Consider the following 22,388-nt stretch of genomic DNA (forward strand, 5'->3'; position numbering starts at 1 on the left):
AAATTACCCCAGGTCCCATATCTGTACCTATTAACTGATTTTTGCATTTTCCATGCTTGGGTATAATAAATTCTAGAAAGATTCTAGTTTTTTTAACTGGGTGGCTGCTCTTACATCAATGTGGCTGATAATAGGATAGAGAGACACCCACCCATGTTACACATCACAAATTGAAATCTGGTAAGAACTGAAGATGAGCTTCAATTAAAAAATGATGATTCCATTTGCAGTCTTGTTTTTTTTTGTTGAAAGCTAAAAAGGCCTGTATTGGGCACCCAGTGACAATAATGTACCTTTTCCAGATACATTTACCCTAAGGGTTGCAAAATGATGACAAGAAATGTAAACATTTTAGGTTAGCCAAAAAACAAACCTGAGGAAGAACCAAAAACAACATGAAAAGTAAATTTAATGCATTAAACACTTTACTACAGTATATGCTGGACCTAGTGAAGTCTTCTTCTTTTTGCAATTTCAGGAAAAACAAATCCTGCCATGTTTTTCAAACCCCTTCATTTTCATTAAGCTGTACCATGTAGGTTACATTAGGTTCCACTCTAAAATTCTCTAAAATTTGCAAATAGAATATCATTGTAAAGGACACTAATATCATTGGGGGGCAATTCCTTTGATTAGTTTTCAAATTCAATTTTAAATTATCTCGGAAAATTAAAATATCACTAGCCTCAGCTGAAGGAATAAAAAGCCCACACTAAACCCAGACCCAATAAGCTCCACCATCCTGTGATTTGGGTACACTCACAAGTGACGCATCCTTATTTTCCAGTTCCACTGGTGTGATCCATTCTAGGTCAAACTTCCTTACCGGTTCACTTTAAGGAAACTTTGGTAAATCTTTTTACACACATGGCAGTTGGATAAGTTCCTTAAACACCCAATAAGAGTTAGGCTTATAAGCTGGAGAGATGCTTGCCTTCACATCAAATATAGACTTTGCTGCCAACATTCCAACTCATGGATTGATGTCCTTACAGTCCCAATACAACATTTTCATGACTGATATCTTTTAGGAAAATATTTAATCATATAAAAACATCAGTAGTCCACCAAGAATTCTGTCTATATATATATATATATATATTTAAATAGACTGGGCCCAGTGCTTCCCACTAAGTATGTTTACAAAAATACAGAAAGGTTGTAGAAAGTTTGTAAAAGATCTGGCCACAGGTCTTCTCCTGTCTTTCTCATTTGTTTTATTTGGATTATTTAAAGCTTAAGTAGAGAATAAGGACAATCTATTCTGTCAACATTCTTATCTCATATCATATCTCTAAGGAAGGCTGTAGAGTGAGGAGCTTTCTCAAGTTAACTAATTAAACTTACACAAACCTTCTCCCATCTTAAACTCGAAAGCTAGGTATGGAAAGCTAACCAACAACTTAAAGGGATACTGTCATGGGGAAAAAAAACATTTTTTCAAAATGAATCAGTTAATAGTGCTGCTCCAGCAGAATTCTGCACTGAAATCCATTTCTCAAAAGAGCAAACAGATTTTTTTATATTCAATTTTGAAATCTGACATGGGGCTAGACATATTGTCAATTTCCCAGCTGCCTCCAGTCATGTGACTTGTGCTCTGATAAATTTCAATCACTCTTTACTGCTGTACTGCAAGTTGGAGTGATATCACCCCCTCCCTTTCCCCCCCCCAGCAGCCTAACAACAGAACAATGGGAAGGTAACCAGATAGCAGCTCCCTAACACATGATAAAAGCTGCCTGGAAGATCTAAGAACAGTACTTAATAGGAAAAGCCAAGTCCCACTGAGACTGATTCAGTTTCATTAAGTAGGAGAAATAACAGCCTGCCAGAAAGTAATTCCATCCTAAAGTACAGGCACAAGTCACACGACTCGGGCAGCAAGGGAAACTGACAAAATGTCTAGCCCCATGTCAGATTTCAAATTGAATATCAACAAATCAGTTTGCTCTTTTGAGAAATGGATTTCAGTGCAGAATTCTGCTGGAGCAGCACTATTAACTGATGTGTTTTGAAAAAAAAAATGACAGTATCCCTTTAAGAGAAATTAGCAAGATTTTTCAAACATATTACCAGACATTTTATCCTCAACAGAAATCGAGGAGGGCTTGATGGTTTATCCCCATTTTTTAAACAAATGATTGAACTTTATAATAGCTCAGTTTATGACTAAAATATTTTAATAATGTTTTAATGGCAAAATGTTGATTTCAATCTCCCATTCAAATTGGAGCTGGATCTCCAACGATAATAAAGAGTTTCCTGTACATTCATCATTATAGACCTATCTCCCTTATTATTCAAAATATAAAGATCTGAACTAAAGGATTGTCCCATATTCTCTAAGACTTGCCATGAAAGGAACAATATGGATTGGAAGTAAAAGGTCAAGGGGAAAAACTCGCATTTTTAGAGAAAAAAAACCTTGAAAATTGTTTGAGATTTGTTATACCCTGAAGCTGCAAAAAATTCGAATTTGAAAATACTCAAACCTGTAGAACTAAAAAAACTGAAAACTAAAACCTGTGGAAATCATCTAAAAGTCGATGGCAGATGGTCCCTTTAACCTTTGGAACATGTTTTTGGACTTTATAATTGTCAAGAGGCATCAAATCGAAAATTAGAAATTGACGCACAGTCCAGTTTTACTAAACACCCCCCAACATTTTTGGTTATGACAGTTTAGCTGCATTGAGAATTAAAGATATTAATGAATTAAGTAGAAACTAGTTTTGGCAGCAGGAGAGTTTTAGGCACTTTTCAGATTTTCAAAGGCTGTTCAATATCTCTTTGGAGTCTCTTGTTTTCTATATTTAAATGTTATATATTAAAATCATAAGGGAATAACAACAAATAGACATCATATTAAGGTCTCTACATTTAAGGAAAATTCCCTTTAAATCTTTATTTAACTTTGTAAAAAGTTCAAAGCTCAAGATATTGCTGAGCACTTCAAAAACAAAATTGACACTATCAGAAGGGACATTCCACTACTCAACCCCCCTAGACTTCCACCCCCCTCCCTCCACACTCCCCAGTCTCTCCTGTGCTCCTTCACCCCTGTCACTGATGAGGAATCTCAAAGCTTCTGGCCTCTTCTCACCTTACCACCTGCCGCTTGATCCAATTCCCTCAAAACTTCTCCCCAATACCAATCCTTGTCTAATCAAAGCCTTAACTCACCTATTTAATCTTTCCCTCTCAACTGGACTGTTTCCTTCTCAACTAAAACATGCTCGTCACCCCCATCCTGAAAAAACCCTCTCTTGATCCCTCCAATCTTGACAACCTCCGACCTATCTCTCTGCTACCTTTCATCTCTAAACTACTTGAGCGCCTAGTCTACAACCGACTTACCTCATTCCTCTCTGACAATAACCTGCTGGACCCCCTACAATCTGGTGTTAAGCCACAACACTCCACTGAATGTTGGATAATGAAAGATAAGATCGGAAAAGAGAAATATAATGAATATGACAGACCCACTAAGACACAAAGAACTGAGAGATTCACAGAAAGAGGTAGGAGACATAACTATATAACTAAGGGGAATTATTATGATTTAAATAAGGAAAATTACAATGGTTACATTGACACAGCATCGCCGACAAGTCATGGAGCCAAAAGGTGCTGCTATTCATCGCCTATGGCCACACCACCCTGAAAGTGCCTGATCTCGTCTGATCTCAGAAGCGATACCGGGTCGGGCCTGGTTAGTACCTGGATGGGAGACCGCCTGAGAAGTTTTCAACACTTCATTTTTTCAACTTTTTCAAGGTTTGATTTTTTAAAGTTTTCAAAGTTTGAGTTTTCAAACTTTGAGTTTTCAAAGTTTTCAAAGTTTAATTTTTCAAAGTTTTCAAAGTTTAATTTTTTCAAAGTTTTCAAAGTTTGATTTTTCAAAGTTTTCAAAGTTTGATTTTTCAAAGTTTTCAAAGTTTCATTTTTTCAACGTTTTCAAGGTTTGATTTTTCAAAGTTTTCAAAGTTTCATTTTTTCAACGTTTTCAAAGTTTTCAAAGTTTCATTTTTTCAACGTTTTCAAGGTTTGATTTTTCAAAGTTTTCAAAGTTTCATTTTTTCAACGTTTTCAACGTTTTCAAGGTTTGATTTTTCAAAGTTTTCAAAGTTTCATTTTTCAGTTTTCAGTTTCAGTTTTTCAAAGTTTTTCAACTTCATTTTTCCACAGTGCCGCTGACAAGTCAAGAAGCCGAAAAGTGCTGCTGTTCATCGCCTACGGCCGCACCACCCTGAAAGTGCCTGATCTCGTCTGATCTCAGAAGCGATACAGGGTCGGGCCTGGTTAGTACCTGGATGGGAGACCGCCTGGGAATACCAGGTGTCGTAGGCTTTTCAAAGTTTTCAACTGTATTTTGCCACAGCATCGCCGACAAGTCATGGAGCTAAAAGGTGCTGCTATTCATCGCCTATGGCCACACCACCCTGAAAGTGCCTGCTCTCGTCTGATCTGTGAAGTGATACAGGGTCAGGCCTGGTTAGTACCTGGATGGATAGATAAATAGATCGGAATTATTGGCGACAAAAACCAAGGGAAAGGATTTACAATGTGTACCATTCATTACTTAATTTAGTAAGGGGGGCTATAAATTAACAAAAATCTTAAAGGGATACAGTCATGGGAAAAAATTTTTTCTTCAAAATGAATCAGTTAATAGTGCTGCTCCAGCAGAATTCTGCACTGAAATCCATTTCTCAAAAGAGCAAACTGATTTTTTTATATAAAATTTTGAAATCTGACATGGGGCTAGACATATTGTCAGTTTCCCAGCTGCCCCAAGTCATGTGACTTGTGCTCTGATAAACTTCAATCTCTCTTTACTGCTGTACTGCAAGTTGGACTGATATCACCCCCCTCCCTTTTCCCCCCCAGCAGCCTAACAAAAGAACAATGGGAAGGTAACCAGATAGCAGCTCCCTAACACAAGATAACAGCTGCCTGGTAGATCTAAGAACAACACTCAATAGTAAAATCCAGGTCCCACTGAGACACATTCAGTTACTTTGAGAAGGAAAAGCAGCAGCCTGCCAGAAAGCATTTCTCTCCTAAAGTGCAGGCACAAGTCACATGACTTGGGGCAGCTGGGAAATTGACAATATGTCTAGCCGCATGTCAGATTTCAAAATTGAATATAAAAAAATCTGTTTGCTCTTTTGAGAAATGGATTTCAGCCCAGAATTCTGCTGGAGCAGCACTATTAACTGATGTGTTTTGAAAAAAACATGTTTTCCCATGACAGTATCCCTTTGAGAAAACATTGACATGTCCTACAAATGGATAAAGATTTACAGGGAGTAATTGGGGAACGACCATCAATTGTCTTTACTAGACCAGATACCCAGTTTTTTTAAAAAAGAAACAAATACACCAACATGGCTGGGAAATACTAAAGGCTTTTTTAGGTGTATCCAATGTGTTGCTTGTAAAACACTTAAAAATAAAGAAAAACAAACATGTATTTTTAAAGCAAACGAAACGGCAATATAACATTAATACATTAATAACTTGTGATACAGTGAATATTGTATATTTATTAGAGTGTCCCTGTAAAAAACAGTATGTGGGGAGAACTACTAGAAAATTGAGAATAGGAGAGCATATAAGAAACATCAAGAAAGGACTAAAGACACATAGGGGCACATTTACCTACGGTCGAATATCGAGGGTTAATAAACCCTCGATATTCGACCGTCAAAGTTAAATCCTTCGACTTCGAATATCGAAGTCGAAGGATTTACCGCATTTCTTACGATCGAACGATTGAACGATTTTTGCTTCGATCGTTCGATCGTAAGAAATGCGGTAAATCCTTCGACTTCGATATTCGAAGTCGAAGGATATAACTTTGAAGGATTTTAATCCATCGATCGAACGATTTTCCTTCGATCAGAAAATTGATAGGAAGCCTATGGGGACCTTCCCTATAGACTAACATTGCACCTCGGTAGGTTTTAGGTGGCGAAGTAGGGGGTCGAAGTTTTTTTTAAAGAGACAGTACTTCGACTATGGAATGGTCGAATAGTCGAATGATTTTACTTTGAATCGTTTGATTCGAAGTCGTAGTCGAAGGTCGAAGTAGCCAATTTGATGGTTGAAGTAGCCAAAAAAAACATTAGAAATTCGAAGTTTTTTTTTATTCTATTCCTTCACTCAAGCTAAGTAAATGTGCCCCATAGTGTTTCTGAACAATTTCTTCATTATCATAATAGCGATCCAAGTGGACTAAAAATTACAGGGATCTCCACCAAAATAAAACACTGGAAGAGACTCGTTGGATTATATCCTTAAAAACGCTACAGCCTTGTGGTCTAAATATAGACCTGGATATAATTTGTTTCATTTAGATCTTCTGTATCTATATTCATGTTATTGATACAAATTGATTCAGCTTGATATTGCTTTGCTCACTAAAAAATACCCTACGATTTGAATTTTAGGCTTGAGATATATTTTAAATTGTGAAAATCTCCATGTCAGTTATTAATTTGTTTTAATCAATAGATTGCATTTTATTTATCACTTATTAACTGGAAGACTGTTAAGAATTCATTAATTGATGATAATGATTCAATTATGTAAAAAAAAAGGGGTGCCCGATAGTTAGGAATCTAACCTCTGAGGAAGTGAATGTATTCAAGAAACGCGTTAGGCCGAGAGATTTGTGCTTTACTGTAAGTGCATATTATTATTTTTAATAAAACTTATCTGAAAATTTGGAGCTTTCTCTTTTTCGTTGCTCGTACGATTTCCCAGCGGGGACCCGGTGCAGGTAACGAAGGCAATTTGTGTTCCTTGTCTCTTTTGTATCTTTGAGGCTGAGGAAGTGGAGGAGATAGCGCTCTGGGGAGGAACATACCGCTGTTTACCATCAAAGTGCAGGACATCTAGAATTTTGAGAGACCTGTGTTTACCTAAAAATGGGACTTAAATTAAGGGAGACACTGTTTTGGAAAGGAGTTTGATTAAAGGAAGCGCATTCAAAGCATTTAAAGTCACAACACTCCACTGAAACTGCCCTGACTCGACTAACTAATGACCTTTTAACCGCTAACAATCATTTCTCACTACTAATACTGCTTGATCTCTCAGCCGCATTTGACACTGTAGATCACCCTCTCCTCCTCCAGTCCCTCCAGTCACTTGGCCTTCGTGACACAGCCCTGTCCTGGTTCTCTTCTTACATCACCAATCGTTCCTTCAGTGTCTCCTACAATGGAGTATCATCTTCTCCCCTACCTCTTTCTGTTGGAGTTCCTCAAGGCTCTGTCCTGGGACCATTACTATTCTCCCTCTATACTTCCTCCCTTGGCAAATTAATAAATTCATATGGTTTCCACTACCACCTCTATGCTGACGATACTCAGATCTATCTCTCATCTCCTGATCTCAACCCAGAACTCCTAACTCGCGTCTCCTCCTGCCTGTCCACTATCTCTACCTGGATGTCGCAACGCTACCTTAAATTAAACCTCTCTAAAACTGAAATGGTTCTCTTTCCTCCAACTAACACCAGTAACATCCCAGAAGTATCCATCATAGTTACCAATTCCACTATCACCCCCTCTCCCCAGGCCCGGTGCCTTGGGGTTATCCTAGATTCTGCCCTGTCATTCACTCCTCATATCCAGTCACTTATTAAATCATGTCACTTCCACCTAAGGAACATATCCAAAATACCATCATTTATCACCCAAGATGCTGCCAAAATTCTTATTCACTCTCTCATCATATCGCGTCTAGACTACTGTAACTCTCTTTTAATTGGCCTCCCCCTCCAGAGACTGTCAGCTCTCCAGTCCATAATGAACACTGCTGCGAGGCTCATACACCTCAGCAACCGCTCCTCCTCTGCCTCGCCATTCTGTCAATCCCTGCACTGGCTTCCGTTACCTTTCAGAATCAAATTCAAATTAATGACACTGACTTTCAAAGCACTTCATAACTCTGCTCCACCCTACATCTCTGAACTCATCTCTATATACTCACCCAACCGCTTACTACGCTCCTCTACTGACCTGCTACTCAACTCTTCTCTCATTACCTCCTCACATGCTCACATTCAAGACTTTGCCAGGGCTGCACCCCTCCTCTGGAACTCTCTCCCACGGTCTGTCCCACTTTCTCCAACCTTTCTGCTTTCAAGAAATCTCTGAAAACGCACTTCTTATATAACAGAACCCAGTGCAGATCAGCAGCACATGACAATAAATAAGAGAATAAAGAGGAAATAAACTGTTACAAGTAATAAAGGGAAGATAATAATTGCAAATACAGTTAATTACAGCTCTGCCCTATGTGAATCACTGCACACAAGTTTTATATAATCACATTAAATATATTTCATCCATATAGTGATTTCTATATCAGCATCACCTTGTGTCCCTGTAATGAGGGGATGAGGGACAGGGAATAATTGTCTGGAGAGACTGTATCCAGGAGAGAATTGAGGCTGATTTATTCCTATTATTTATGGAGGCAGTTTATAGGGTTTATAAGGAGCTTTTCCTCAGTCAACTCAGGCAGAAAGGCTGGAGGTTGTGTCAGGTTGGTGGGAGCCCTGGTACCATGAGAAGATGTAGCGGAGGAACGGAGGAAGATCTACTGGGTATGTGCCAGGGATTGGGGGCAACACCTTGTGTAACTGGGGCTGTTTCACTGCTGGAATGTTCCATATCTGCCCCTCTGTCTCTGTTGCCTCATTAATATGTGGGGGTGAGACTGGGGCATAAGGGAAAGTGAATGTCTGTATCCATTGGCTCATAGAAAAGGTCTCATTACTTTTTTACTGATAATCCAGTGGAAATTTTGGGCATGTTCAGTGGAGGTCAGTGGGTGCAGGTACATAGGCGCAGGCAGGTGGGTCCTACATCGATGCAATTGGTCAACACAGTTGGACTCACATAGAGAACATGCACCAAAGGCATTTTATATACAGACAGCTCTGAGCCTCAGGCACTGCCATTCATTTCCCTAGAACTGTACAGATTGTGTAGGACGAGGTTCCATTAGAAGGAATCGATTCCAATAAATCCTCAGCCCCATAGGAAAGGAGTGGGACTGGTTCCTCTGCATCGTTAGGAGCTGAATCCTCTCTCCCATCATCAGTGAGACCTTCCCAGGTACCTAATCCTGTCTGTGGGGGAAAGTCCTGCTGCTCTACATCACTTTATATATAATCAGCTCCTTCTTATACACCCAGCAATGGCAATCAGTAGCAGATCTGGGTTTATTCCCTGTAAAATCACTGATTTGGGTGATTGTGCCACAGGCCTGGGTATCACTGGGTTAATAACGCCTAGGAGGGCACAGGTAACACCAGGATATTATTACAGGATATTATTTGATATTATTACAGGATATTATTACAGGACATTATTATAGGATATTATTACAGGACATTATTATAGGACATTATTACAGGATATTATTACAGGATATTATTACAGGACATTATTATAGGATATTATTACAGGATATTATTACAGGATATTATTACAGGACATTATTACAGGATATTATTACAGGACATTATTATAGGATATTATTACAGGATATTATTACAGGATATTATTACAGGATATTATTTCAGGACATTATTACAGGATATTATTATAGGATATTATTACAGGATATTATTACAGGATATTATTACAGGATATTATTTCAGGATATTATTACAGGATATTATTATAGGACATTATTATAGGATATTATTTGATATTATTACAGGATATTATTACAGGATATTATTACAGGATATTATTACAGGACATTATTACAGGATATTATTACAGGACATTATTATAGGATATTATTACAGGACATTATTATAGGATATTATTACAGGATATTATTACAGGATATTATTACAGGACATTATTACAGGATATTATTACAGGACATTATTATAGGATATTATTACAGGACATTATTATAGGATATTATTACAGGATATTATTTCAGGACATTATTACAGGATATTATTTCAGGACATTATTACAGGATATTATTACAGGACATTATTACAGGATATTATTACAGGATATTATTACAGGACATTATTATAGGATATTATTACAGGATATTATTGCAGGATATTATTACAGGATATTATTTCAGGACATTATTACAGGATATTATTACAGGACATTATTACAGGATATTATTACAGGATATTATTACAGGACATTATTACAGGACATTATTACAGGATATTATTACAGGATATTATTACAGGATATTATTACAGGACATTATTACAGGACATTATTACAGGACATTATTACAGGATATTATTACAGGACAGTATTACAGGATATAATTACAGGATACAGGAGAGATCACACAGGTATTATGCCAGGAGAGCAAATCATATTGGGGCTGATTCCTCAGTCTCGTATAACACTCACAGCCAGTGCTGGAATTGAGGTGGGATACAATGATTCAGAAAATCAGAGGTTATTTTTTGTAAGTTAGTAGAAGGTGAAGGACCAGGAGGAGAAACACCGTTGCCCTAACATTGCCACTGACAACACAAATCTTTTCACACAGAGTAACAATTTGATCTTTTCCTGCGTCAATTGCATCTAATGAACTTCTTTAAACAACAGCGGTAGGAGTGGACAGCGTGTGGGAGGATTGGCCTACATGAGCTCCTGTAGTTCTTGTCTCACGCATGCAATCTATTAAGAGAAGTGTACACTCTTACTGGCTGCTGTTTAAAGGGGAACTATTGCGAAAATAATAATATAAGCTTCAGCATAACAAAATAAGTAACTTTCAAAATACAATCAATTAAAAAGCCAATATATGTTATAGGGGAAGGGGCTCCTTTTGCCTAGAAGATGTATTAGAGGTCACTCTATTAAACTCACCAGACATCATGTCTCTCTACATGCAGAATTTGTGCAAAAGGCAGTTATTTTGTTAGATTTTGTTTGTACTGGAATCAGTTATTTGAGTGAGCTCTAATAAATCTGCTAGGAAAGAAGCCCCCCTATAAGATATATTGGATCTAACTGTCAGTGAATATCTGACACCCAACTGCTGAATGAAGACAGAATGAAGAGAAACAGATGCTGAGAGAGGAATAGTGAACATAAACTTGATTATTTCAGAAATAATGCAGAATTTTTAATTGATTGTATTTAGAAAGTTTCTTATTTCAGTACAATGAGGCTTATATTACATTTTTATTTTTACAATAGTTCCCCTTTAAAGACATTTCAGGAAGCTACAGCAAGAGCTTTAACACTGAGCTGAGACAAGAGAAAATCTCATTGCTGCTATGTGAGTAGATTTGTGTTTCTGTGGGGAATTATGGCAGACAATAAGGATACAGATATATTTCACGGCTGGTTTAGGATAATTGTTTAAACAGGATAAATGCAAAGGGAGAGAAGAACAGGTTAAGCCTTATAATAAAACCCCTCTATGACAGGGAAGAGATACAGAGAAGGGGTGCTGCTTGCTGAAGAACAGGTAAAGCAATATGTATGATAAAAGATATAAGTTGCTTATGCGGAGGTGGTCTTTGGCGTTGAGGAAGTGGTTCATCTGGAGGATTATAATCCAGTCGCGCCTTGTGGCAAAATGCTTTTTGCTCTCGGGGATGTCTGAGCATATAAATTCTGCCTTCAATATGCACTATGAGCTTGAAAGGGTATCCCCAGTTGTATCGGATGTTATGTTGGCGGAGGTATAATGTAAGACCCTTCAAGGCTCTCCTTTTCGCTAGAATAGACGGAGCTAGGTCTGGATATATTTGTATCTTGTGATCTTTCTCCGGATGGTTTCACTGCATCCATGAGGGCTGCTTTTACCCGGTATTTGTGCAGACGAACTATTACATCTCTTGGGGGTTCAGTCGGCTGTGGCTTAGGTCTGAGAGCTCTGTGCGCTCTATCCAGTTCCAAGTCTTCCACCGAGCAGTCGGGGAGTAAATTTTGAAATACCTCTATCAGCAGTGGTTCGAGGTCCATGACTGTTTCTGGAAGACCTTTAAGTCTGATATTATTACGCCTGTTTCTGTTTTCAATATCCTCTTGTTGGGATTCAAGGTTCTCCACTTTATTAAAGAGATATGAAATATCATTCTCCACTTGATGAGAATATTCAGTAAGCTCGCTCATTTGATGCTCCACTTCCTGAAGTCTGTTACCCAAACTTGCTATTTCAGTAGACAATTCTTTGGTTGTCTTTGCATGTTCAGCTTTAATTGCCTTTTCGATGTTATAAAAAAGATGCATCAGATCCTGCTTGGAGACCTGACTTGATTCTCCTGGGTCTTCGTCTTCTTCCTGTATAGGGTTATCCTGTGATTTCTCTTTGGCGTGTTTAGTAAATATATTTCTTAAGTCAGAGTCAGTACTTTTTCTAGCTTTGGGAGCCATCTTGCTATGCCAAAAGAAACTATTGATAGTCGAGGTGTGAGGATAGCTGCAACAATCTCTATTCGTGCCCTTGATAAAGATGGATACACTGATATTGTCCCGGGTGCAGTAGAAGTCAAGCTATCACATTATTAAACCAACAGACATTATGTGGTCACCGTCTGCACATGAAGAATCTACAGCCCTGTATGTTGTTGCTGTAGCTGTACTGTGCGGCCAGGAATTCCAGGTAAGTTGACCAAACTGTACAGGAGTAGGCCGAGCAAATTTATGGCGCAGTTCCTTTATTTGTAGAGGGCTATTGCAGTAGTGCGGTAGAATAGCTGCGCTTCCCAATTACATCGCCTTGTGGCCTTAATGCTCAAGAAGTTATGTTGTATAATCCCTTTATCAAAGTTTGCACTGTATATAGTTCAAGTGGGGATGTGCCTCCTGAGTGGTAGGGAATGGCGGGAGCTGTTGCAATGGCGCTCTGCCTCGTGGGGTCTAAACCTCCCAAGCAGCCCCACCGTCTGGATAGTACAGCTACTAGGATATCATACAGACAATAAAGAGCACAAATAGCGTAAAGGTTTCGCCTGCTCCAGAGTTGTGGCGGTGAGCGACACGCTGTCTGGCAAACAGTGAACGGCTGCGTAGTACACAGTATGATCTGCGTTCCAGCGTGGAATGCCTCTGCGATCCGTCACACGCCCGGGCTGACCGCTTCTAAGGACTACCGGCGCTATGGAAGCTGCAGGGGTTTAAGTACAGCTTACCACTGTTGATGCCGGCCGAGCAGGGAGTCCAGGGTCGCCGAGCTGTGTATCACTCACGTGGCATAGACCAGCAGTGGAAGGTGCCTCTTGGTCCTAGGCCTCTATGTCTGTTCTTAGGATCGGGTCCACTTTCGCTGTAGTTGGTTTTAACTGACACTCCCCGGCAAAAGACTTCTGCTTTAGAGACAGAATGGGTGAGTTTTGTGATATATATCTCACTCAAAATCACGAATAAATCCGTATTAGTGGAGGAGCTCCTCAGCGTGCGTCCTTCCCGATCCTAGGTTGGCCACGCCCCCCGACTTTTCCTGATTTTTAATGGTTTCTGACAGTTCCCTAAGCCCAGCCCCCTGCTCTCCTGCTGATCTGTCTGACTACTTTGCTGAGCTGTCTGACTACTGTTACTTTGTATCAACAGCATCTGTCCTCAGCCTGCATCCTCCAAACCCCACAATTCCCTGCACATGTGATTTCAATAAGGAAAGGAACATCCCAGTGCAATGCATTGTGGGTTATGTAGTTCCTGCATGTGTCTGTAATTAGTGTTTAGTCCCTTCCCTGCCAGGATTTCAAATGATGCAGAGTGCGAAGAACTTTTACACAGCTGGATTTCAGCATAGAAAATGCCATTTATTTATACTTTTTGAAGAAACCGGTAACTGTGATGGGAATATTAGGGGTTTCTGTGTTATGTGGCCTCTTTATCAAATTTTGGTTTGGAAGCTGGAGTTCCCCTTTAAATAACATTAATTCTATAAATTTCATTCATTAGAATTTACTTTGTGTAAATCAGACAGTGCTCGGGGGGGTTCCAAACAGGAGGGGACTGACCTGTGTCTCACACAAGAGAAGACGAGATACAGAGAACGACACTTATACCAACACCAAACACACAGTTTTGTACCATAATTGGCAGTCGGACAGATATCAATACAGGTCGGATGGTTTTTCACATGTGACGGACGTGGGATGATTTGTAAGTGTAGGAAGATATTTCATACGACACAAACTAAGGACAATGTCCTCTTCTCTTTATTGATGGGATCATTATTGTGTCTGTTGGTTCTGTGGTCTTGGATAAAGTGACAGTCCACGTGCAAATTCTGTTTCATGTTCTGATATATCACTGTCTTTGTTGCTCTCTTTCAGGAACAATTTTCCATGGTCCATTGCAAAGACTGTATAACTGAGCAGAGAAGATAAAGGCTAGAAATAGAAGTAAGATTTCCATTTAGTGGCAAGAATATGAGGAGATGTCCTGCAACAAGGTCCTGTTAGTCATCATGTCAAACCTCAGCAGAGCCAATCAGATCTCCTCTCCATTCATCCTGATTGGGATCCCAGGGATGGAAGAGATGCATGTTTGGATCTCAATACCACTGTGTTGCATGTATATAGTAACCATTTCAGCCAACATTACTGTTCTTCTTATCATTAAAGCTGACAGGAGGCTTCACCAGCCAATGTACCTGCTCCTTTCCATGTTGTTAGTCACTGACCTTGTCCAGTCAAATGCCGCCATTCCCAAGATGCTGCTGATCTTCTGGTTCAAGCTAAGAGAGATCACTTTTGGGGAATGTCTAGTGCAGATGTTCTTTATCCATTCTTTGTCCTTGATGTCGACTTCTGTACTAGTGACTATGGCCTTTGATCGTTATGTGGCCATTTGCCACCCACTGAGATACTCCACCATCCTGACCAATTCCATGATTGCAAAACTGGGACTGTTTGTGATAATAAGGGGGACATTAATGATATTTCCTCTCCCAATGCTTGTCTTAAGGCTCCAATTTTGTGGGAATCGTGTCATTGAACACACATACTGTGAGCACATAGCGGTGGCAAAGCTCTCCTGTGGCGATATCAGAGTCAATTTTTTGTATGGGTTAATAATTCCTTTGCTAGTGGCAGGATTAGATACAACATGTCTTACTGTGTCCTACATCATGATTATAAGGACTGTGCTGAGACTTCCCAACAGAGAAGCCAGATATAAGGTTGGTAACACATGTGCTGCCCATGTTGGTGTTATCTTAGTGTTTTATATCCCAGTCCTCTTCTCCTTCATGTCTCAGAGATTTGGGGCTTCTTCAACCCCATCTGTCCAAATCCTTATTTCCAACATCTACCTGATCATCCCTCAAATGTTGAATCCAATCATATATGGCATAAAAACCAAAGAGATTCGCAAGAAGGTGTCAAAATTAATTGCCCTCTGAGAGAAGGATCTGTGAAATGTCCCTCACAGGCAACACTACAATTATAATTTGTTCCAGATCCAGTGGCTATGATGTGATATAGCCAAAGTAATGATACATACACATGACTTAACTATTTCACTTGAGCCGTGGAGGTGAAGCTCCCATGATCATCCTGTAGACAAAGGCCTGTTCTTCTGCACAAAATCTCAATCAATTGATGGACCAAAGCAAAGAGAACCGTTGATGGAAATTGAATGGCTTAAAATATGGACCTAAATGATTTTTAGACCATTTAACCATATACTTACATAAAGCCTATATTCATAGTTTATTTTACATAGTTTTTGCTCATGGGGCACTAATATGTCCCATCCAATGGTGAGACTTTGTTTAGACACCAGACAGTACATACACTGTAATATAAATCAGCTTTTATGGATTAAAGAAACCATTGATCATGGCAGAGGTATGCTAAACAGCTGATAATGAATAACAGAGCATCATGTATATATACAGGTATAAAATCTGTTATCCAGAAACCCATTCCAGAAAGCTCTGAATTACGGAAAGGCTGTCTCCCATAGACTCCATTTTATCCAGAAAATCCAAAATGATTTCCATTTTCTCTGTAGTAATAAAACAGTACATCATACTTATATAATTATATAATATAATTAATCCTTATTGGAAGCAAAACCAGTCTATTGTTTTTTTTTTACTATTTACATGACTTTCTTGTAGAATTAAGGTATGAAGATCCAAATTACGGAAAGATCTGTTTTCCAGAAAACCCCAGGTCCTGAGCATTCTGGATAACAGGTTCCTATTTACTGAATAACATATCAAGGTGGAGAAAAGCCACAACCATTTTATCAACCCAACTGATAAACATAAGAAGCAACTGTACATGTATTGATTAAGGTATCCCATGACACCTCCCAGACAAGCTAGCTAATGACTCCATCATGGCTCCTTATTAACCCAACCAAGAGCACTGACATAACAAATCCCTCCATGCTAAGACTCTTGGCACCTTCCAGTTATCTATAGCATTTTCCAAGGTGTCTTCCAATTCCATGTTGGCCATGTCAAACTGTCAAGCACTGATTTTAAATCCATATCAAAATGCTCCATGTGGAGGCAATTTCATACTGTAAATGGGTCTTGGCATCCTCCAATCATCTTTAGCTTTTACCAAGGCATCTTACAAACCCATGTTGACAATGTCTGACCAATGTACGTTGTCTGTCTGTAAGTCCTGCTCCACCTTTCTTCAACTGTGTCTGTGTTGCAAGACTTTCAGAGAGTTTTCTATTTTGATCTTTGGTCCCAGAATTAGGTGACATGTTATTTTTCTTCTTTATAGTCCAAATTACTGTTACACACTGACAGAGCGAATCAACTTTTTAGTTGTGCAATTGTATTGGCTTAAACCAAGTAGACAAAGGCAATATTTCAGGCCTCACAGGGCCCTTTATCAAGTCTATAGTCATGGACACCCCTCAGTGCTAAATAGTGTTAAGTGAGAGCAGGAAAGACACAGGGGCTGGGTGGGAATAATAATCCCAATTAATTAATCTATTGTGTTCAAATATGTGGTCATTGTTGATGAAATAAATACAGTGTACTTCATAATCTGATAAAAAGTGTCCGTTTCTTCATGAAAAAATATTTTTTTGTCCCACATTATAGCATACAAAAATCATTGCTTAAAAAAGTACATTTTAAAACACTCATGTGCCAATTAAGTGATAAATATATTATACTGATTGAGAAGGTTTTAGTAAAATGTAAAAACATTTGTAAAATGACTGATAGGAATAAAAAACGGAGACGGTTAGATATGACCTTTCTTGGGAACTATATTCCGTATTCAACCTGAGTTCTCTCAGTTGGAGAAGGTAATGTCAGTGCTCAGAGTCACCAATTCCCATTACCACATTCAGTTTTCAATAACCTTAGAGATAAACATGAAGTAGGAAAAAACTTGTTCATATTCAGTCAGATGTGTCTCCTAAACATCTACTTATCTACTGGTAAATAAACACGGCAGTGTGTTGGGAGTTTCCTTAAATGAGAAGGATCTAATTCTGGGCAGTGTCATTCTGTGGCTACTAAAGCAAATCAAGTTCTTGTATAAAAAAGGGCATTAACTCAAGGGATGAAACATAATTGTGTCTCTTTATAGGTCCCTGGTGAGGCCTCATCTGGAGTATGGGGGCAGTTTTGGACTCCAGTCCTTAAGAGGGATATAAATGAGCTGGAGAGAGTGCAGAGACTAAGTGCAACTAAACTGGTTAGAGGGAGGGAAGAGTTAAATTATGAGGGGAGACTGACAAGGTTGGGGTTGTTTTCTCTGGGGGAAAAAAGGCGCTTGTGAGGGGACATGATTAGACTTTACAAGTACATTAGAGGACATTATAGACAAATAGCAGGGGACCTTTTTACCCATAAAGAGAATCACGTACCAGAGGCCTCCCCTTCAGACTAGAGGAAAAGAAGTTTCATTTAAAGGAACAGAGTAGGGGGTTCATCACAGTGAGGACAGTGAGGTTGGGGAATGCACTGCCGGGTGATGATTCAGTTAATGACTATAAGAGGGACTTGGAGGATTTCTTGGACAGACATAATACAAAGGCTATTGTGATACCGTTGGTATATAGAATTTATGTGACAGTAGGGAGGGGTCAGTGTCATTGTGTGTAGGTGTATGCGATAAGGTTCACTTTGTAGGGTTGTCACCTTTTAGTCTGGTGAAGACTGGGATGTGGCGGGGTTTAAAAGCATATTGATGAGTATAACAGAGTATACTAAAGAGCTTGCAATCTCATGTTACCTGGGCAGCAGAAGGCCTGTGTATCTACTTTTGCTTATTAGCATAATGGATACAGTGTATGATTGGCTCAAAAGCTGATGACAAGCTCCTGTCACACTTGAGTGGGAGGGTGGGGCTTCCTCTTTCCCCTTCTATTCCAGGAGGGAGTGGATGGTAATGGGAGCCTGGAGCTTAGGCCTCAGTAAAGAGAAGAGCCCAAGACGAGGCCCTGGGTAAAAATACAGGGACCCCGTGAATGAGGTGAAGTCAGGACATGGTAGTTCTCTGTAACAGCAATTTGTAGGAGAGTGAGGCAGATAGAAGTAGTTTAGCAAGAGCAGCTTGTGCTCCAACTAAGAGGGATAACAAGGGGGACGCTCTCCCCTCAGACAAGACTGGCCTGTAGTGTAGGGATCACAGTCTGATAAGGATTAAGGTTTAGTGATTTCCCTGATCCAATGTGTGAGGATTCAGGTCACGGTGCTGAGACCCTGAAGTTGTATCTATTCAGTGTTGTGCTCTATCTCCACATGGGTCACAAGCTGCTGCCTCTGAAATGCTGTGATGTACCTGACATTGTGAGTATTTGCGCTTTGAGAGAATAAAGCCTGGTGCTTTTTGTTTTGTTCAAGAACCTTCTGGAGTCCAATTCTTTTGTTTAGTCACACAGCACAAGTGAGGTGTAGTTGCACAACACCATTCCATCACCCAAAGGCCCATCCTGTGGAGAGAGGGTCAATTGTAACCAGTGCTCGGCCTGTTTCCTAACCAGACAAGGTCTAGCCCAGCCTACATGGGGTTACAATCACATTAAATATATTTCATCCATATAGTGATTTCTATATCAGCATCACCTTGTGTGTCCCTGTAATGAGGGGATGAGGGACAGGGAATAATTGTCTGGAGAGACTGTATCCAGGAGAGAATTGAGGCTGATTTATTCCTATTATTTATGGAGGCAGTTTATAGGGTTTATAAGGAGCTTTTCCTCAGTCAACTCAGGCAGAAAGGCTGGAGGTTGTGTCAGGTTGGTGGGAGCCCTGGTACCATGAGAAGATGTAGCGGAGGAACGGAGGAAGATCTACTGGGTATGTGCCAGGGATTGGGGGCAAGGCAGGTGGATCCTACATCCATGCAATTTGTCTCAATGTTTGGACTCACATGGAAAACACAATTGTACATTTGCTGAGTTCAAAACAAATATCAGTTCTGTAAAGTCATTATAGAGCTCAGATCAAATTACATATTATCAGCTCTTTGTTATACACCCAACTATCAGTGCAGGAATGAGAGGGGGACAGACCTTTTAAATTCAGTGATTTGGGTGACTGTGTTACGGACCTGGGTATCACTGGGTTAATGACGGCTGGGACGGCACAGGTAACATTATTACAGGACATTATTACAGGACATTATTACAGGACATTATTACAGGATATTATTATAGGACATTATTACAGGACATTATTACAGGACATTATTACAGGACATTATTACAGGATATTATTACAGGATATTATTACAGGATATTATTATAGGACATTATTACAGGATATTATTATAGGACATTATTACAGGATATTATTACAGGACATTATTACAGGACTTTATTACAGGACATTATTACAGGACATTATTACAGGACTTTATTACACAACATTATTACAGGACACGATTACACTACATTATTACAGGACATTATTACAGGATATTATTACAGGATATTATTACAGGATATTATTACAGGACATTATTACAGCATATTACTACACAAAATTATTACAAAATATTATTACAGGATATTATTACAGGATATTATTACACAAAATTATTAAAGGATATTATTACAGGATATTATTACAGGATATTATTACAGGATATTATTACAGGATATTATTGCACAAAATTATTAAAGGATATTATTACAAGACATTTTTACAGGATATTATTACAGGATACAGGAGAGATCACACAGGTATTATGCCAGGAGAGCAAATCATACTGGGGCTGATTCCTCCATCTCATATAACACTCACAGCTCAAGGCAAGTATCTCTTTATTAAAACAAGGCCAGATTACAATCTAATAGTGTTAAAGGAACAGTAACACCAAAAAATTAAACTGTTTTTAAGGAATGGCAATATAATATAGTGTTGAGCTGCACTGGTTTAAGTGCAAGGTCACGTGGCATTTTTACTCTGCATTTTTTAAAAAGTGCAGTCAAGTGTAAATACACTCAAAATGAAACCCTATAGGAAATAATTGGATATGCACTATAGTAATTCCCACTGGGCATTTGTAAGCCATCTGCCACGCAACAAAAGTATTTGTGTTTTTTAGCAGAAACTCCAAAGAAACTCCATATTATTGAGCTCAATGGAATCCGCAGGCTTGGAAATATACTTCACTGAATTATGCCGCTTATTTTCAATATGGGGGCCAATCTCTAGCAAGATTCATTTATTCACAAAAGTTTGCTAAGATTCTGGAATTGTGGGGAACACGAAAAAAAGAAATGCATGTTGGGAAAAGAAAACTACAGTTTAAAGGGAGTGTGACTGTGGGATAGCAGGTATAGTAGGGAGAGATGGTGCCTATAGTAACAGTGGATAATAGTCTCTGGGAAGGGAGTGTGACTGTGGGATAGCAGGTATAGTAGGGAGAGATGGTGCCTATAGTAACAGTGGATAATAGTCTCTGGGAAGGGAGTGTGACTGTGGGATAGCAGGTATAGTAGGGAGAGATGTGTCTATAGTAACAGTGGGATAATAGTCTCTGGGAAGGGAGTGTGACTGTGGGATAGCAGGTATAGTAGGGAGAGATGTGTCTATAGTAACAGTGGGATAATAGTCTCTGGGAAGGGAGTGTGACTGTGGGATAGCAGGTATAGTAGGGAGAGATGTGTCTATAGTAACAGTGGATAATAGTCTCTGGGAAGGGAGTGTGACTGTGGGATAGCAGGTATAGTAGGGAGAGATGGTGTCTATAGTAACAGTGGATAATAGTCTCTGGGAAGGGAGTGTGACTGTGGGATAGCAGGTATAGTAGGGAGAGATGGTGTCTATAGTAACAGTGGATAATAGTCTCTGGGAAGGGAGTGTGACTGTGGGATAGCAGGTATAGTAGGGAGAGATGTGTCTATAGTAACAGTGGGATAATAGTCTCTGGGAAGGGAGTGTGACTGTGGGATAGCAGGTATAGTAGGGAGAGATGTGTCTATAGTAACAGTGGATAATAGTCTGTGGGAAGGGAGTGTGACTGTGGGATAGCAGGTATAGTAGGGAGAGATGGTGCCTATAGTAACAGTGGATAATAGTCTCTGGGAAGGGAGTGTTACTGTGGGATAGCAGGTATAGTAGGGAGAGATAATGTGTCTATAGTAACAGTGGATAATAGTCTCTGGGAAGGGAGTGTGACTGTGGGATAGCAGGTATAGTAGGGAGAGATGGTGCCTATAGTAACAGTGGATAATAGTCTCTGGGAAGGGAGTGTGACTGTGGGATAGCAGGTATAGTAGGGAGAGATGGTGTCTATAGTAACAGTGGATAATAGTCTCTGGGAAGGGAGTGTGACTGTGGGATAGCAGGTATAGTAGGGAGAGATGGTGCCTATAGTAACAGTGCATAATAGTCTCTGGGAAGGGAGTGTGACTGTGGGATAGCAGGTATAGTAGGGAGAGATGTGTCTATAGTAACAGTGGATAATAGTCTCTGGGAAGGGAGTGTGACTGTGGGATAGCAGGTATAGTAGGGAGAGATGGTGCCTATAGTAACAGTGGATAATAGTCTCTGGGAAGGGAGTGTGACTGTGGGATAGCAGGTATAGTAGGGAGAGATGTGTCTATAGTAACAGTGGATAATAGTCTGTGGGAAGGGAGTGTGACTGTGGATAGCAGGTATAGTAGGGAGAGATGGTGTCTATAGTAACAGTGGATAATAGTCTCTGGGAAGGGAGTGTGACTGTGGGATAGCAGGTATAGTAGGGAGAGATGGTGTCTATAGTAACAGTGGATAATAGTCTCTGGGAAGGGAGTGTGACTGTGGGATAACAGGTATAGTAGGGAGAGATGGTGCCTATAGTAACAGTGGGATAATAGTCTCTGGGAAGGGAGTGTGACTGTGGGATAGCAGGTATAGTAGGGAGAGATGGTGCCTATAGTAACAGTGGATAATGTCTCTGGGAAGGGAGTGTGACTGTGGGA

General features: G+C 39.6%; 1 protein-coding gene and 1 non-coding gene across 2 annotated transcripts; both read left to right on the top strand.

Annotated features, from left to right (window-relative positions):
• The first annotated feature begins 4,234 nt into the window (after positions 1-4,234).
• Positions 4,235-4,353, top strand: LOC121400820. The gene has a single exon (XR_005965950.1). It is a non-coding gene; the product is annotated as a 5S ribosomal RNA (ribosomal RNA).
• A 10,094-nt stretch (positions 4,354-14,447) lies between these two features.
• On the top strand, positions 14,448-15,390 carry LOC108709156 (olfactory receptor 52E2). The gene has a single exon (XM_018248762.2). The coding sequence runs from the start codon at positions 14,455-14,457 to the stop codon at positions 15,388-15,390; it is 936 nt and encodes a 311-aa protein (XP_018104251.1). The 5' UTR covers positions 14,448-14,454.
• Positions 15,391-22,388: the final 6,998 nt, after the last annotated feature.

Source organism: Xenopus laevis, chromosome 2S (assembly GCF_017654675.1).
Source record: "Xenopus laevis strain J_2021 chromosome 2S, Xenopus_laevis_v10.1, whole genome shotgun sequence".
NCBI lineage: Eukaryota > Metazoa > Chordata > Amphibia > Anura > Pipidae > Xenopus > Xenopus laevis.

What these genes read in the sequence shown, in the direction of transcription:
- LOC108709156 (XM_018248762.2), top strand. Translation starts at nt 14,455, where the DNA reads ATGTCAAACCTCAGCAGAGCCAATCAGATCTCCTCTCCATTCATCCTG.